This window comes from Rhizopus microsporus (assembly GCF_002708625.1).
Source record: "Rhizopus microsporus ATCC 52813 unplaced genomic scaffold scaffold_29, whole genome shotgun sequence".
In the NCBI taxonomy this organism is placed as follows: domain Eukaryota; kingdom Fungi; phylum Mucoromycota; class Mucoromycetes; order Mucorales; family Rhizopodaceae; genus Rhizopus; species Rhizopus microsporus.
Genome location: NW_019671944.1, coordinates 115,358 through 132,641, shown reverse-complemented (window position 1 = coordinate 132,641; position 17,284 = coordinate 115,358). Strand labels below are relative to the sequence as shown.

At 37.9% G+C, this 17,284-nt stretch overlaps 7 protein-coding genes across 7 annotated transcripts; 4 read left to right on the top strand and 3 right to left on the bottom strand.

Annotated features, from left to right (window-relative positions):
• Nucleotides 1-2,308: 2,308 nt before the first annotated feature.
• On the top strand, nt 2,309-4,703 carry RHIMIDRAFT_248259 (acyl-CoA oxidase; the record flags this gene model as incomplete). Its single annotated transcript, XM_023610496.1, has 6 exons — nt 2,309-2,521; nt 2,574-2,668; nt 2,722-2,953; nt 3,009-4,082; nt 4,134-4,533; nt 4,591-4,703. 6 exons carry the CDS (start codon nt 2,309-2,311, stop codon nt 4,701-4,703), a joined length of 2,127 nt encoding a protein of 708 aa, XP_023461583.1.
• Nucleotides 4,704-4,988: 285 nt separating this feature from the next.
• On the top strand, nt 4,989-6,474 carry RHIMIDRAFT_248258 (uncharacterized protein; the record flags this gene model as incomplete). The annotated part of the gene is made up of 6 exons (XM_023610495.1): nt 4,989-5,161; nt 5,214-5,310; nt 5,371-5,467; nt 5,647-5,880; nt 5,944-6,256; nt 6,312-6,474. 6 exons carry the CDS (start codon nt 4,989-4,991, stop codon nt 6,472-6,474), a joined length of 1,077 nt encoding a protein of 358 aa, XP_023461582.1.
• Nucleotides 6,475-6,514: 40 nt separating this feature from the next.
• Nucleotides 6,515-6,924, bottom strand: RHIMIDRAFT_248257 (sulfiredoxin; the record flags this gene model as incomplete). The annotated part of the gene is made up of 2 exons (XM_023610494.1): nt 6,515-6,811; nt 6,862-6,924. The coding sequence occupies 2 exons, from the start codon at nt 6,922-6,924 to the stop codon at nt 6,515-6,517; spliced, it is 360 nt and encodes a 119-aa protein (XP_023461581.1).
• Nucleotides 6,925-10,287: 3,363 nt separating this feature from the next.
• RHIMIDRAFT_316490 (uncharacterized protein) lies at nt 10,288-11,178 on the bottom strand (the record flags this gene model as incomplete). Its single annotated transcript, XM_023615055.1, has 2 exons — nt 10,288-11,046; nt 11,085-11,178. 2 exons carry the CDS (start codon nt 11,176-11,178, stop codon nt 10,571-10,573), a joined length of 570 nt encoding a protein of 189 aa, XP_023461580.1. The 3' UTR covers nt 10,288-10,570.
• Nucleotides 11,179-12,050: 872 nt separating this feature from the next.
• RHIMIDRAFT_83062 (uncharacterized protein) lies at nt 12,051-13,449 on the top strand. The gene is made up of 2 exons (XM_023615760.1): nt 12,051-12,179; nt 12,238-13,449. Exons 1-2 carry the CDS (start codon nt 12,128-12,130, stop codon nt 13,428-13,430), a joined length of 1,245 nt encoding a protein of 414 aa, XP_023461579.1. The 5' UTR covers nt 12,051-12,127; the 3' UTR covers nt 13,431-13,449.
• A 69-nt stretch (nt 13,450-13,518) lies between these two features.
• On the bottom strand, nt 13,519-14,343 carry RHIMIDRAFT_183833 (mitochondrial carrier; the record flags this gene model as incomplete). The annotated part of the gene is made up of 2 exons (XM_023605827.1): nt 13,519-14,243; nt 14,292-14,343. Coding segments are annotated over 2 exons (777 nt in total), but the record flags the coding sequence as incomplete, so codon positions are not given.
• A 14-nt stretch (nt 14,344-14,357) lies between these two features.
• RHIMIDRAFT_271145 (bud site selection-related protein) lies at nt 14,358-15,395 on the top strand. Its single transcript, XM_023612233.1, has 3 exons — nt 14,358-14,864; nt 14,917-15,104; nt 15,159-15,395. The coding sequence occupies exons 1-3, from the start codon at nt 14,768-14,770 to the stop codon at nt 15,315-15,317; spliced, it is 444 nt and encodes a 147-aa protein (XP_023461577.1). The 5' UTR covers nt 14,358-14,767; the 3' UTR covers nt 15,318-15,395.
• Nucleotides 15,396-17,284: the final 1,889 nt, after the last annotated feature.

Here is a 17,284-nt window from a genome sequence, read left to right as displayed (position 1 = left end):
TAACAAATACAAAAAGAATATGGCTCACTATCTCATTTGACAGTAATATTAACAGGTGGGCTGTCTTGGAGTTAATATTAGAAATAGCCCCTCTTTAGTCTCTCTGTAAAAGTTTAAATTCTTTATTCGGTTTTTCCATGAAATCAGAAGAACATGTAGTTATGTTTGGCAATGCATATTCTTGAATAATCACCACGTAGATATCTCCTATTTGATATGATTTCTCTGCTCCAGGTACCTGATCCTGAAGCTTGTTTGAAAAAGAAAAACATATAGAAACCCATTTTAATCGAGTCCTTTTTTTACTTCTTTACAGCAGTTATCAAATGTCCCTCTGAGTGTTCAAAGATTCACAAATCAAAACTAGCCTGTCCTCATGGTCCTTGCTCTGACTCGTTTGTCCCGCCCTCTTTGCTCTCTGGCGTGTATATAGAACGTTCCCTACTAGTCTCTTCTGACGCTCTGGGCTCTCTCTATCCTCCGTTCTTCTTCTTTTTTTTTTTTGTTTAAACTTTCCTGGGTAGTTATCGCTACCCTCCCCAGAATGCACCTTGGTGGTAAGTAAAACTAATATTAGGATATATGCTCTAATACTAACAGACTTTTTCTTTCTTTTGACATGATGTCGTTTTATTCAAACGTATTTTTCTTTGTCGTCTTTTTACGTAAATATTTTTTTTTATTTTACAATATTTTATAAAATTAACGTTAATAATTAATAAAAATACAGTAGAATAATCTTTCAGTAATTAATCTCCAGAATTTGATAATAAAGTCCCATTCGAAACTGTCGATTTGTGGGTCAAATAAGTGATGTTGGTGTTTAATTGCAAGTAGGACTTGCAACACGAAATAGAAACAGAAAGAAGCGTCGTTGTTGTCTGGTTTTAACTCTTGATCATGAACCTTTAATGATTTAGCTTGCTTGCACATGTTGACCCAATTGGTGTCAAATGTTTTTTGACGTTATACGCTTTGAAAATAGGGCCAATTATTGATCTGATATGCGCATATTTACTGGTATCATATTCCTTGGGCTTATATTTACTTCTTAGTATGTCACATTGTTGACTTGTGAATAGTACTGGTTGAGAGTTAGGATATGTAAAGCTTGTATCTAAAATAGAATTTAGAACTAATGAAACTATTGCCTTGTTGTTGGAAGTTAATAAATGGTACTGCGGGCGAAGGTTGACAGCTTTAGTTTTAATAATGGATCCCACTGAATAATTTGTGCTTTGAACATGTACTTCATCGCATCCGACAACAACATTGTTTGATTAGATGTTACCCAGATACATTCAACTGTAGGTCTAGCTTCTTTTTTATTTTTGCCCGCTGTTTTCCAGTTGGGAAACACTACATGCACCAGAGAATACGCCAGAAGTTAGACTTAGACTTAGACTAATTCTACGGGTGCTACATCTACCCATTACTTATGATGCTTTCCAACAAAACCTTTTGAATGCGTAGTGCCACGTTAAATACGACTTTATAAAGTCGCTAACTTGGCTTGTTTCTTTTCAAGAAAAAAAAGAAACGTTGTTATTTATTCTAATTTTATGTCGTCAGTTGATCAAAAAGACTACCTAAGGTAGAATCGTATTTGCATTACTTAGCCTATTTTCTGGTGCACGTAGTATTGGCCTTTCCAGTCTCTAATTCAAATTCATGACACAAATTGTTTGGTAAGAGCTTTTCTTCTTGCGATAGAAGCCTGAGTACCTTGTTCAATCTGATTTTTCTTATCTGATATTACAAACGTTTCCTTTCTGAAGGGAAAAAAGTTGCTGCGACGTCAGAAGTAGAATCTACGCTAATTTTGCTCTAAACATCAAGCCTATATTGGATATACTCTTCATTTGTGGAAGGCTTAGACTTATCCAATTAGTATCCACAAGAAATTAATTACATTTCATAGATTATAAGGTAGCATGAAAGGGACTGGACTTGTCGGTTGAGCATGAATGAGGGAATAGAGGCACGCATTGATATCGGCGGACTCGCTAACTTTCTTCATATAGAAACAATCACGTACAGGTTTTTCACTTGAATGTCATCAAAAAGATTTTAAGCTTGGTAAGATATTTTTATATTTTTTTCGTTTTATACTTCTGCCTATATGACGACTTGGAGTTTTCCTAAGAAAGTGTACAGAACAAGCATATCACGTGAAAACTTTAATAAAAGTGGGGGAAATTTTACTTTGACTCAGCTTTAATTTTCTGAAAATGGGTTGGCGACTCCTTATTAAATCAGGCCGATTTTTTCTCTTCTTTACAGTTTTCCCTCGCTTTTAGAAACACCTATGACGATTATACCTCTTTCTGAATCAAAGGATCCTCGTGCTAATCTTGCCTTGGAGAGACTAAATCAACTCAAGAGTCAGTTGAACCTGTCACCGTCGTCAATGTCTCGACAGGCGCCTAAAGATATGGCCAAAGAACGCGCTGCAGCTGAATTCAATATTGAGGAGCTGGCAAAGTTTTGGGCTGGTGGTGATGAAAAATATAGGCTTTTGGTAAAAAATTTGTGCTTTTCTTTGCATAAACATCGTCTAACAACTTACATAGCAAAAAGCTTATGAGATAATAAGGAATGATCCTGAACTGGTTGTTCAACCACCACGTAATTTCTTGGAACTATCTAGAGATGAAATGAGAGAATTGTAAGAAGTATATACGTCGTTTGAATATAAAATGCTAAATCCTTCCGATATAGTACCATGGGACAAATATATCGAGTAATTCATGTCGTGAAAGATACAAAAGATAAAGACCTTGCTTATGAAATAGCACGAGCTACTAGTATGTACTCGGAAAGTTTCTCCATGCGATTCTTTGTGCATGAAATGCTCTTTCGTAACGTCATTAATATGCTTGGAAACAAAGAACAGCAGGATCGATACAATGACGACATTAGCAACTACAGGATTTTTGGTTGCTTTGCTATGGTATGTTCCTATTCTAACATTTCTCCTTGATGCCTCATCCATTTTTATTACATAGACGGAACTTGGTCATAGCTCAGCGCTCCGCGAAATTGAAACAACTGCCACGTACGATTTTGCCACGGACGAATTTATTCTTGATACTCCTACGATCACTGGTACAAAATGGTGGATAGGTATGGCAGCCCAAACAGCTACTCATGCTGTTGTCATTGCTCAAACGGTCGTTGACGGTAAAAATGTTGGTTTGAATTGGTTTGTTGTACAACTTCGAAACAAGTACACAGGCGAGCTAGAGCCCAATGTTCGGATAGGTGACATTGGTGAAAAGGTTGGTCATGCCGGCGTGGACAACGGCTGGATCCAATTCCGTCAAAAACGTATTCCACGTATAGACATGCTTGCCAAGTGGGTTCAACTGGATCGTCAAGGAAACTATAAGCCAGCTCCCAACCCTGCTGTTATGTATGCCACACTGATACCTGAACGATTATCCCTTGTTACTGTAACAACTCAAATGATATCCCAAGCACTTACTATAGCTACACGTTATGGCGTTGTTCGCCGTCAGGGGGCTAAAAATCAACAGATCATGGATTATCAATCTCATTATGTCAAGATCATACCTGCTATTGCCTTTATATATATGGTCCGATCTACAGCAGATGTGTTGAACGAACACTTTGACATATCGACAGCCGGTGGCAAGATGGATCCTATGGTATATCTGAACCATATGGGCGATATGCACGCCATGGCTGCTTGCCTGAAGGGTCTTACAGGATGGTACAGCACCGAAATTCTCGAAACTTGTCGTAGAAGTTGTGGAGGACACGCTTACTCTGCTTATAATGCAATTGGCCATATTATTGGAGATTGGGGCGTAATGACAACTGGTGGTGGTGATAACGTTGTTCTTTTGCAGCAAACAACTCGTTATTTACTCTATCGACTTGAACAAAAACTTGAGTTTGATGAGTATCCTGATCTTAAATTCAAGAGCTCGACTATTTACATCAAGGATGCTAAACGATACTTGGAGAATAAGAGATGGCTAACAAATGATGCCTCTGATTGTATCAAAGATTTTACTATGCTTACAGAGGCACTCCATACTATTCTTGTGAAGCGTGTAGGTGCTTAGTATATATTTTTATTCAAAAGCACTCATCTTTTTTAATAGCTTTACTCTATTCACACTGCTCGTCAACAAGGCACGCCATCTGATCAGTTACTGCTGGATAGTGTACGAGTAGCCGAAATGCATTGTGCTACATTCATGTTTAATGTCTGTGCAGAAAAGTTTGGTCAGCCGGTTGGCACACCAGGAATTGAACCTAGTGTCTTGACGATTATGAAGAAGTTGACTGCTTTATGGGGTATGCACGTTCTGTACACATATAGTGACCAAGGCTTTAAAGAAGGATACTTTACACCTGAGCATATCAAAAGCATTGAAAAAACATATACAGACATGTGCAAATCACTTCGCTACCAAGTTATCGGCCTTACAGATGGCTTTGGTATCCCTGACTTTGTCTTGAAAGCCCCTATTGCTAAATACAATGGAGACATCTACCAAAGTAAGGGAGTGTTGATTTAAAGTTAAATTTTCTAACATTCTATTTACTCGTTTTTAGCTTACTTTGATACACTTCTTACTGCTCCTAGAAGCACCGGGATACCGCCTTATCATGGAAAGTATATAAAACCTCTGACTGAACGGGAAAATCCAAACGTGTTAAAGAAATAAATGGTAGTTATCAACCAGATACATCTATACTACAATCCGAAAAATAAACTGTTTCACAGAGTCCCCTTTTTACCTACTCCTTAACTTCACGTAAGCTTGCCACTCGAAGAAGCTCCTGAAAGGATTTTCATGAAAAAGAAAAAATTGTTCTGCAACCTGTAAAACTTCTTTGTAAGTTTGGTTTAAGGAGACTATAGTCCTCTATAAATAAAAACCCATATTTCTTTCTTCCTTTTTGTCCTAAAGTCCTTTTTTATTCTAATATTTTCGTTGTTTTCGCCACTCATGAAGCTCACAATTTTTCTCTTGTTTCTCCTTGGTGGCTTAATAGCTCTTGTATCTGCATTCAGTTTTCCTGATATTTCACAATGTCCACCGCTGCCACAGCGCCCACCACCAGAGAGTGTTCATGACTTGAGACCAGATGATATTAAAGTCATTGCTGCAATGGGTGACAGGTATGTATAGACAAAAAGTTTTGGATAACATGTATTTAATTTGTGTTTATAGCATCACGGCTGGGCTTGCAGCTATCAATGTCAAAACAGAGTATGTCAGTCCAGAGCAGTTTGTAGAGTTTAGGGGCAAAGGCTTTATAATGGGAGGGGTATGATAAGTAGATATTTTCTATACTTGATGTATAAATTATCTTTTTTTTTTTCTTTAGGATCCTGACAGTAACAGTATTGCGAACTATATAAAGCATTATAATCAAGAATTGGTGGGTGCCTCTGTTGGCTCCAACAAAGCAAGATATTGCAAAAGTAAAAAACAAAAAAAAAAAAAAAGAAAACAGACAAGATTGAATGAGCTTATGCTTTTTATTAGAAACCTTCTTTTGCTTCGAACCTTATCACAAGTAAAATATCATTGATCCTTTTATGCTTCGTAGTGACTTTTTTTTTTCTATTTATAAGCTATCCTGTCGATCAATTGAATGCAGCACAGACAGGCTCAACTAGCTCAGGATTAGGTGACCAAGTACAATATTTGCTCAAATATATTGGTCCTAATACTCCATTGGCACACGAATGGAAGATGATACATCTTTACATTGGATATAACGATATATCAGCACATTGTTTACCTGGAATGACACCGGTCAACTATGGAAGAAATGTTTACAATAATCTCAAGACACTAATCAGTAATGTGGATAAAGCATTTATCAATATATGTAAGAGATTGTTATATGAAATGTCACATCCATAACCCTAATCGCTATACTCTATTGTGATAGTATCGGTTCAGCACTTTAATGAGCTTATACAAATTCCACCAAAGCATCCAGGATACGTAAAACAATTTGCTGATAAAAGCATTAATGTGCACGATCATGAATGTATATGTTGTTCTAATGGGGGCCTCGAACGTATGGGAAAACAGGTTGATATGTACAATGAGCAACTGAAGGAAGTTGTAGCAAGGCTAAACCGAGAGTTAGCTGGAACTATCATTGAAGATCTTCTTGGTATTAAGCGACAAAAGGACGTGGCAATAGTTTATCAGCCACTGGATACATATAGTGTAACTGTACCTGTGGATTCTATAAGGTAAGATAGAATGATACTAACGATGAGAGTGCGCCAGACTAAAAGTTGACTGCAGTAACTTGGATGGATTTCATCCAAATATCAAGACATATAAATTCGCATCAAGGTTACTATGGAGACAATTATTTACGAAAAAGCAAGACAAAGTCCTTATTAGTCAATTTGATGAAAACATGCCAGTCTACTGTCCGACAGCCGAAGATAGACTTCAGACATAATCTGTACAATAATAAAAATTGTTTATTTATAATGTAGTTGTTATTCCTTAAAAGGTGAAGATGATCCAAGGTATGTATTGATAACGCTTGCTGGAGTGTCAATAAGTTTTGCACGGATCGTTTCTTTGCCTAATTCTTTGCTTGCTGCCCATCGATGACAGCCTCCAAAGGCAAAGTAGTAATCCTGACCCTTATATTCAACATGATGAACATCAATTGGAGTGAGTTCTTGTTCTCGTTCAGGTGTTTGTAACACTGTCTTCATATGCTCTACTTTTTCTCTATCTAACTGTGATGGTATAGGCCTATTGATAGCTGACATTGGTACATCATATACCTATTATATCTTAGCAACCTAAATATCTTGACCATGAACAAATAACTTACATCTTTAATTGCGTTTCCATGAATAGAAAAATTATCGACCACTGTCTTAGCTTTAGTTGACATATTTTTTAGCATAAAAAGTGTTTAACAAGCGGATGAATTGATTTACGGATTTAAATATTTTTGCGTACTTGTAAATATCAATTTGCGTAAATTTAATTGGTCAGATTGCGTCAACTCAGAAACCAAATTGCGCTTTCCTAAACCCCAATTCGCACTGAAATAAAAATCAAATGAGGTATACTTATCTCTCAATCATAGTTGACTCCGATTTGACTACGGATTTGATAATAGGCTTTCCAAGCTACGCTTTATTTTCAGTATGATTCATTTCCCTTTAACTCGACGGTCGAAGTTTAATGTCGAAATTTCGAAAAATATTAAAGTTCCAACAATTGACACTATTTTCTGTTTTTGGCGTAGACATTTCCTCATTTCAAATGATCAGAAAAAGTCCGACACCTCTCAGTCTACGGGTATGTCAGCAGGAAGGGAATGGACGAAAAAGCCCGAGATATACCCACAAAAGCATTACGCCTTCCCACAAGTGTCAGATACTTGGAAGATAAAGACGATGAATACAAGAACATGGCTTTCGATGTCGAAACTGTCGAAAGAACTCAGCAAGCTAGGTATGAAGAAGCGATTCTTCGAAGAGCAACAGCACCGAGGTCAACAGTGAGGACAAAGTTATGAATGAAATAAATCCCAGGATTATCGAAGTAACAAGAACCAGCAGTCTCTTTTTGAGAGACCAAAAAACAGCTTCCAGTAGAAACCAGTAGAAACCAGGAGGAACACCTCCGATCCCAGCTCTGCCTTCCAGTAAAGCGCCCACCACAGATATATGGTCAGAACATAAAAAATTTTATCTCTTCCTGAAAAGAAACAAGCCAATATGGCGACTTTATAAAGTCATGTTTAGTTTGGTGCTATATAATGAAAAGGTTTTGTTGGACGACATCATAGGTAATGGGTAGAGATAGCATCCGTAGTATTAGTTTAACTTCTGGTGTATTTTCTGGTACATGTAGTGTTTCCTCTGAAAATAATATTAGCACTGCTGAGAAGCACATTAGCTCATTTCGTTCCAAACCAGATATCAGCACAGAAAAACAACATGTGCTTGACTTCTTTAGCCATATTCTTTATCTTATCAATGCCAACAAATTTATTTTGGATCCTTTAAATAATACAAGGTTTCTGAAAGAGATTTCGCTTATCAAGTTTGGTTTAGTCTTTTGAAATCATATTCAGGTGTTGATATGAATAATGCTGCTGTTGGACTAAAAATTTCAGGATGTTCTTCGGTTCATATTGTAGATTATTGATTGCTGGGTGTTGTTTCTTGCACCACGAGGCCCACAGCGACCATCCGCAATTGTATAACTGGTGGGTCCTCTTGCGATGGGACTGTTGTAAAAATTTGCTTGTTGATTCATTTATACCGTCTTGTGTATTAAAGGTTTGATAATTTTCAGGCGGCCAGGTTCCATTTCTTGTTGGTTGATATGATCAAGGGAGGCTCTTTCGTCAGTACTAGAATCATTGGATACCAGAATTGAGTCTTCCAATACAGCGCCACAAGCATGGCTTTCTGTTCTTTCTGGCGTTTGAACATGTGAAGTATTTTTGCAATTAATTTCCAAAGAGGGTGAAGGTAGAGGCCCTTCCTTGGCCAAGATTACTGAAAGGCGTCCACTGCTGTTGCTGCTGGGCCTGAATGTAAACCCCAAAATTCCGGCAATAGATTGCTGTGGCGGGCTGCAAAGGCGTTTATGATGCGTTGGCCCCATTTGCGTTGAATCAGCTGAAACCATTTTGGTAATTTCCATTCATATATTGTTGTGCGTCTACTCAATCGATCTGTTTGAATGTTGGTCACACCCGATATGTGTTGAAAGTGAATCTTGAGGTTGGATTTGTTGATGAGCTCTTGAATCTGAAGTGCCAGGTCTTGAAGATAAATTGAGCTGGCTCCTCCGAGTTTTCTTACGTATTTTAAAGCGGTGACGTTGTCTGTATAGAGATTGATGGTTGAGTTTGCAACGCTTGGTGCGTGCAGTTGAAGTGCGAACAAGATCGTCTTCAACTCGCGTACATTTATAGAGAGTTCTTTTTCTTCCTTTGTCCAGAATCCCAATGTCGTTATTAGCTTTAATTGAACACTCCACCCTGTCTGAGAGGCATCCACGTGTATGATCAAAATGTTCTGAAGATTTATTGGAAGAACTTGTATTGGGAGGCCATTCTTGGTTGTTGCCCATCTCTCCCACCTCTTTACTGTTATCATTTCTATTGAGAGAAACGTCACAACTGTGCTTTCTGTCCATGCTATTATTATTAAACATTATGCCCTTAGTGATCATATGAATGTTGCTAATATGTACAGCATTTCTCTAGAAAAAATCTAAGTAATCTTGTTACATGATATCAATTGCAAGAATTTACTTTTACTTTGTCTAAACGCTCAAATAAAATATGAAGCATTTTCAAGTCTGCTGTACAAGATGGGAGCCTTAAAGAGCTTTTTTTTTTATTTTTTTTTGCTTATACACAAGCACGCCACTGTAATTTCTCCCTCATTAGCTGCTACCTGTATTTCCAAATTCCTTGATTCTTTCTTTAACTTCTTCTTGACACAAGTGGTTCTGTAGGCGTAATCACTATTATTCTTAGATTCACGTAAAATCTTCCTTCTATCGCCTTCATACTTTGTATCGTCAGCACATCAAGCAAACTCGACATTCAAAACATCATGGCCCTCTGTACTAATGATTCTGAGATCAACTTTGTCTCCGATGGCATTTTTGGTGCTGCTGGCGGTAGTGTTGGAGTCTTTTTCTTTTTTCTTTTTTTTTTCTTTTTTTTTTATAGAAGCTGAGTCTTCTCCAACACTATCCCAAAACACAGCACTATACTTACCACTTCAATATGACATTTGGTACATCACAAAAATGTGATTGAAATATGGGGGCCCAAATTCTGTTCACATTGTTGTATTTCTGATGTTTTTATATATAAGAACAGTAGGAGTCGATAGCTAACAATTACTATTCTTTATTTAAAGTTGAGAGAAGAACTATTAAATGAGGGTATGACCCAAATATATACGAAGGATGACGACTGTAAATGTCTGACGTCGTCTATTAGCTGAGAATGAATAAATAATCAATGTACTGGTTCAAGTTCCTGCAATCCAATATCGGCCTGCGTTTGTTTGGTTCTTTCACAGTAAAGAATTCCGATGGATAGCTCTTGCACTGAGACGGAGGACACTCGATTATGCCTGAATTTAGAAATTTCTTTACTGCTTCGTCCATTGCTACTTGCTCCTCTTCCGTGAACTTTATCGGAGTATATTTCCATGGTCGAGGTTTGTGGTTCCACTGAGGTTGATATCCTTGTGTTACTACCGACACAGACCATCAATGGAGTACTAGCCGTTTCTATTGCTCTGAGAAACATTGGAAACAATCCCCTAGCGATATGCCATCTCTTGATACGGTGTAATGCGCTGTTGCCATGGGGGAAGACGTCGGCGTTGACGACGATCTTATTGGGGTTAATTGAAGCTTGGATCTCCGTGTGTAGTTGGCCCTTGCTGCATCCAAAAAAGGCTTGTGGAAGGTTACACAGCCTTTGGTGTATCTCTGTTACTGTGGTTGAATAATTGTTGTTGTCGTCCAACTGCATTTCTAAGGATGGACTATTCGTATCTGGCTTGAAAAATTCTTTCAACTTCTTCCCTGCCCAAGTCCAAGGATTTATCATTAGGCTCTTCTTCCAGGTATTTGACGCTGTCGAGGAGCTTGAGCGTCTTGATCACCATTATCCTTGCTTCACTTTTGGTGGCCTTACTCGTGGTGTATGAGTAAACCGCAAATTGTCGGATACTCTCCATGATGTGAAAGAACTGTTCTTCATTTCCTCCTGATTCAAGAAATTGCTGGAATTCTTCGTAAAGGTCGGCTGCTGCTCTTCTCGCGATGATGAGTCGATCAGCTCCCTTGTATATTGTGCTTGTGCTTTGGAGGGCACCCGCGGTTTTCCTTTTAAGTTCTCTGCGGAACTCTTTGTTGAAAATCTTGCTGTTGGTCCATTCACTACCTTCGTACTTTGAAAGGCTCTTAGCAAATTCTTTGATGTTCTTCTGTAAATTGATAGTCGAGTTATTCTCCAGTTCTTCCAAGATTTCGTTTGAAAGGTTTGTGGGGCCTCACTTGATCTGTTAAGATTGGGTTTTCTTGACATTTTCTCAATGATTTGTTTGACTTGTTCTCTTGTAAACAATTGTTCAGATTGATCATTGGACATATTACTACCAAGGTGTATGGCGCGAAAAAGATCTGAAGAAATAGGAACTAAAGAAATTTTTATTATATATTATCTGAAAATAAAGCGTGACACAAAAGAGCCTTTACCACTTCATCGAAACCTGGAACGGAGGCAACAATGATTGGAACAAGTATAACTCCCAAATAAATTTATGCAAATTGATAGTTATAAGTGCCCAAAGATATTTAAAAACGCGCAAATTGGCACCATGAGCACTGTACACTGCAGTCTTCCTAATAGGGAATGCCGTTGTCTGCTTATTAAGCGTAGGATATCCAATCAGCGAATGAGATCGTAATTCTCTATGATTTCATCTGTAGCCAATAAACGTCAAAAGTTGTAAGCATAGAGGGTGACTGAAGGAAAAGTGACGCATAAAATAGATGCAATTTAGAATAAAGCTTATTCCATCTTCATATGTGTCACAAAACTATGCACATATTCTTTATAAATAAGAGGGAGAAAAGAGAAAACACCCTTTTGGAGTAGTCTTACTATTTAAATCTAGCCCTTGGCAAAAATCAAAATTTTGATCGCCCTGAGAGTCTTATTTAAATAATGCTTGTCTAAATTCCAACCAAAATCGTCAAGCGAGTACATTTCTTTGATTATGATTGATAAGTAATAACTTATGATCAAAATACAAAAGGAACAAGTCAGGAATAAGTAAGCCTAAAAGAAAGAGCAGATCAAAGAAATGTCAATTACACCCCCTTTCTAAGGGAAAAAAAAAGACAACTAACCTTGTGGTGAAAACACAAAAGTTTAAATTTAAACGTAAAGAAAATAACACATATCTTTGAAGGCAGTCTCTTTCTTATATGTTCTATTCTCATATCTTTCAATCATACCTCATATATAAACATTTCTTGTTCAAGCTTGATCCTCTTTCTCTTTCTTTCCTTTCTGCGATCTGCTTTTAATAAAGATGCAAACCAAAATAGTGCTTTCTCTTGCTCTTGCAACAGTCCTGGTTCAAGGTAGACCTTTTCCCTTACATTGATAAACGTGCCTTATACTCATCGTTTTCTATCATAGCCCAAGTTTATGGAAATGCTCGTGGTCATGGTGTTCATGGCATTGCCTATGTCAACTCTGAAGCATCCCTTCTTCCTGCTATTGAAATTGGCACTGGTACTTCTAGTGGCAAATTGAAAGCTGATTCTAACAGCAATCGCCGTAACAATAACAACAATAAGAATGATAAAGTTCGCAATGGCTACGATAAAGACGATAAAGACGATGATGATGAAGACGATGAAGACGACGATTTTGATGGCGAGGATGACTACAGTATTGGTGACTACGATATTGGTGACTACGATGAAGGTGATGACGATAATGGCGATGACAACGATAATGATGATGATGATGAGGGGTATAATAACAAACGTAATGGTGGTAACTACAATAACCATGATGACGAAGATGATAATGATCAGGATGACTACGAAGATAACGATTATGAAGACGATGATCATAGTGACTATGGTAACTACAAAGATAATGACCATGATGACGATGATGGCAACGACAACGATGATGATCATGAGGGCAAGTATAATCGTCACAAAGGGGGTAATGACCACAATGGAAGCCGTAATAATAATGGTAGAAAACGCGGTGGCTATAACAATGGTCATAAGCACGATGATAAGGAGGGTAGCAAAGATTTTAAAGGTGATGATGAAGGCTTTGGACACTATGGGGGAGCAGGAACAAAAGGCCTTACAGGCCACATCAAGGCCAATTCATTTACACCACAAGTAGCCAACATCTACAAGTTCGATGACAGGGAAGAAAAGACTGAAAAGAAGGACAAAACTGATAAGAAGGACAAGAAGGACAAAAAGAAGCAGCCTAAGGATGATGAAGATGAGGAAGAGGATGAAGATCAAAAGAAGAAGGATAAAAAGAAAAAGAAGACAGAAGATGAGAATGATGACTATACTAAGCAAGAAAATAACACTTTAGAAGCAGTAACTCCTAGCATGAGCGCAAGTAGCATGGCCATTAGTCGTTCCGCCAGTGCTACACCTAGTGGCAGTCGTTCCTTGTCTTTTGCCGCTGCTCCCTCTGCTACTCTCTCCAAAGCTATTCCTCCCAATTCTCGTCCAACAACAGGTGGCAACGCTAAGGTTCAAAATAGCAAATCAGGTGCAAGCTTTGTTCGCGTGAGTCTTGGTGCCACTGTTGGTGCCGCTATTATTGCTGCTTTCACTCTTTTGTAGACTCTATAATGGCATCTCTTACTCAAATAAATAGAATTTATTGTATCGCAAATGTTTTGCCTACATTCCCCAAAATTTTTTCTCGGCTATCTTTAAGTACTTCAAAAATGGTCATACTGATCGTCGTTGAGGGTATACCGCAAGCAATGCGTGCCAATAGTCCTCTGGTGAGTGCCACGCGTCCTTCTTGCTTGATCATATTTTTTGCAATCGCAATAGGTCCTTGTCTAAAGTGCTGTCCTTGATCTGCAGCCGACACTTGCCATCTTGTTTTAATTGTATCCAGTGGCGTAGATACAGCAATACTCGTTACGCCTGCAACAGTTGAACAAAGCATATATGTCTGAAAATGGCTCTGGTTCATCCATTGTTTCATTGACTCATATGTTACAAAATATATCATCGAATGAGGCACAAACACCGCCATTCCCATCCAATAGCCTCTAAAAAATCCTCGAAAGCCTTCTGTTTTGGCAATTGTTTTAGCAAGTGTGATCGTACTATCTTTTTGCTGTGTTTGTAATCGGTTTTTCATCACTTCCATCGGTGTAAAGAGAGCACCAGCTACAACTTCAGCTGCACAAGCCGATAGTAGATGACTCATGACTGTATCTCTCGATAGTTTGTACGTTGTATTTAGTGTCTGTTTTGACCACTCATAGCAAGATAGATATACTGATAGTGCAGGTACCGAGAATAGCATGGACACAGGTAATCCTCGATAAAGTGTGGTTAGTGGGAAGGCAACATTGAAAATAGAAGGCATCTTTGTTGTTGTGTTTATGATCTGCAGTCTTGTTTTAATCGTGTCCACTAAAAAGAGGGTTAACTCTAATTATAGCTTGCTAAAGATCTATTTACCAGGATGCGTTACAATACGAGCTACTAATGCTGCAGCGCTCGAAGAAAATAAGTAATACCCATCTAAAGTGTTTCGAGACATGACAGGATCTCGTAATTAAAAAAAGAAGGACCTGAAGTCAGGTTTCAGGCACTTGGACGGTCTATACTCTTGTGACTTTTTTTTTATAGTTGTTCAACTTTGAGTTTTGAGGTTGATACAAAGCTTCCTTTTTTTAACAAACACAATAGAAAAAATGAACGGGAAGAAGGTAGCAATACACGCCTTTTTGTGTCTATTGTTAACAATGGAGCTAGAGTATAGTCTGTCCCATTTTTGTACTTTTTAGAACCAATGCAGAATTAAAGAGCTGTCTTTTAGTTTTGTATGCGCTGGCAAGCCTAAATGCGGACTTTAAACACAACTGTACGTCATCTAGCCTTTTTTTTTTTAATTTTATTTGTCTTTCTTAATCATATAGTCATAAAATACTGTCATGCCAAAGATTAGAACACAAAGAACGAAGCGACCACCTGAAGGCTTTGATGAAATTGAGCCTACATTAGAAGAATTCGCCAGAAAAATGAGAGAAGGTAATATATACAACATGAATGATTTGAAGGGATCTAACTCGTAAAAAAATAGTCGAAAATGAATCACATGAGGGAAAGCGTATAGTTGAGTCAACATGGCCAGTATTTCGTATTCACCATCAGCGTTCACGATATATATATGATCTTTATTACAAAAGAAAGATTATCTCACGAGATCTATATGATTACTTAATAAAAAACAAGTATGCAGATGCTAATCTTATAGCCAAATGGAAAAAGGTATTTAAAGAAACATATAATGGTATGCTCTTTTGCTTAGTGATATGTTTATAGCCGGGATTCGAAAAGCTATGCTGCCTTCGATGCATTCAACCTAGAGATACAAACTTTGGAACAACGTGTATTTGTAGAGTACCCAAGGAAAAGTTGGAAGAAGGTAAAATGGTAGAATGCGTTCACTGTGGCTGCAGAGGATGTGCAAGTGGAGATTAAGTTAATAAAAAGGGTGTTTGCATTTACACAAACAAAAAGGATCTACGGATGCATGACATTGATGTAAGAAGCAAAAAAGGGCAATGATCTCTTTATGCCTCTTTCAAGTGACTTTGTTTTCCTTTCTAAACTGAGAATATTCCTACAGTGTTTGAAAATCAAAATGTTGGCTAGGAACACTTGTTGTATTCAAATTTGGTGCTTGGGCGAGCACTGCTGAAATAGCTGTTATCATTGAGACATAAGCTGCATACGTTTGTACGAATTACATACTGCTATTTCGTCATGGAACATATGTATGACATTGGAGTTCGTGCCTCTCCTCTTTCTTCTTTAGCGTTACTTCTTCAATCACTATTCCTGGCGTTTAGACGACGATCCTTGACCATTGTGCGTCATTTTAGTATTCTTATCTCATCACTTTTATAAAGGCAACTGCTTTGATCGTCAACTTATAATAGAAGTGGAACACAGCAAAATATGCAGTGTGTCTAAAGCAGAGATTTTTCATTACAGGGTACAAGACATGTCACCGAAGAAACCAAACGAAGGTGCAAACAATCTAATGGGAAAACCGAACTTGTTTATGTTGACGAGCGCTTATCAAGTCAGATTTGTAACAAGTGTATGACCAAAAAATATTACCAGCACTTCTATTACTGGATCAAAGCGAATAGTATACGTTGTCCTCACGTGTGAATCTTGTGGTACGGTCTGAAATCACGATGTGAACAGTGCATTAAATACATATGGTATCTTTGTTTACAAACCAAAACATGATAATGAAAGTCCTCCCCCTTTCAGAAGATCTTCAAAAGACTAACGGTGCTCCCTGGATTTAATGCGCTGTCTACAACGGCAGCGTATTCCTTAACGCCTCGGTAAGTATAAAACGGATACTACTTTTTTTTTTATTCATCAGCCTTCTAGTTACAGAATACCAAGCTAATCCAAACAATGAAGATATTTATTTGAAATAAACACTTTTCTACAAAAGATGTCTATAGATATGTTCAAAACCTTCTTGACTTTTGATGCATAGGCGCAACGACGTACAAGCCCTTTTTAAATCTAATATACACATTAGATCGTCTTTCTCTACTATATCTCTTAGTGCGGATATACTTTTCCATGCGAAAATGGCTGCATTGTACAAATTGGTTCAATTGTCGATAATCGAGGACCGGATTGCTGTTTGGTTGTTACTTGAATAATGAAAAAAATTGAAAAGTAATATATGGCTTGCGTTAGTGATACTTTGATTATCCTCGCATCTAGAAGTTTGTGGACTGCGTATCTATTACAGTTTGACGATCTTTGGCGATAAGTGGAGTAGTACAGTAAGTCAAGGGCGAGGCACCTGAGTTTCACTGGTTGCTATTGCTGGTTATTGATGGAGTGTGTATTGGATGTTGGAGTTGATCTGTCCGATTCCTAAAATTGTCTAGTGTTGCATCATCCTCAAAAAAGGGACGTCCTCGTGAATCCTGCATGAATCTGTGGTAATTGTTTCCGTGTCTAAAGCTTGAGGTAGGACTGTTGGTTGCTCGTTGAATGGTTGCTGCATGAGATATCTTTTCAACAGTTTCTGGAGAGAGAAATCCAAGTGTTTGTTCTCTTCTGGCTGTTCCTCAAGGTATTTGAGTGATTAAGGAAGTCCAAGAGCCTGCGTTACGATGGTTCTTTGTTGTTTGAAACGAGCAAACTGCCAACCTTTGACCCCTTTTTTCGGCGTTCGCGCGAAGACAGTTATTATATCGCCTCTATTAGCGCTGATACTATCTAGTTTTTCAGAAGACTTTGAAGCTGCTTTTGCCGCATATCGAAGCTTATCAACGTCTTTACTGTACTTTAATAAAACATTGTCGTAAAATAAAAAAATTATTTACGTAAAAAGACGACAAAGAAAAATACGTTTGAATAAAACGACATCATGTCAAAAGAAAGAAAAAGTCTGTTAGTATTAG

Bases quoted from the DNA above. Each gene is read 5' to 3' on its own strand.
- RHIMIDRAFT_271145 (XM_023612233.1), top strand. From the start codon at position 14,768: ATGCCAAAGATTAGAACACAAAGAACGAAGCGACCACCTGAAGGCTTT. The intron at 14,865-14,916 runs GTAATATATACA...GTAAAAAAATAG, and splicing joins CGCCAGAAAAATGAGAGAAG to TCGAAAATGAATCACATGAG. The intron at 15,105-15,158 runs GTATTTAAAGAA...ATATGTTTATAG, and splicing joins TTATAGCCAAATGGAAAAAG to CCGGGATTCGAAAAGCTATG.
- RHIMIDRAFT_83062 (XM_023615760.1), top strand. From the start codon at position 12,128: ATGCAAACCAAAATAGTGCTTTCTCTTGCTCTTGCAACAGTCCTGGTT. The intron at 12,180-12,237 runs GTAGACCTTTTC...TTTCTATCATAG, and splicing joins TGCAACAGTCCTGGTTCAAG to CCCAAGTTTATGGAAATGCT.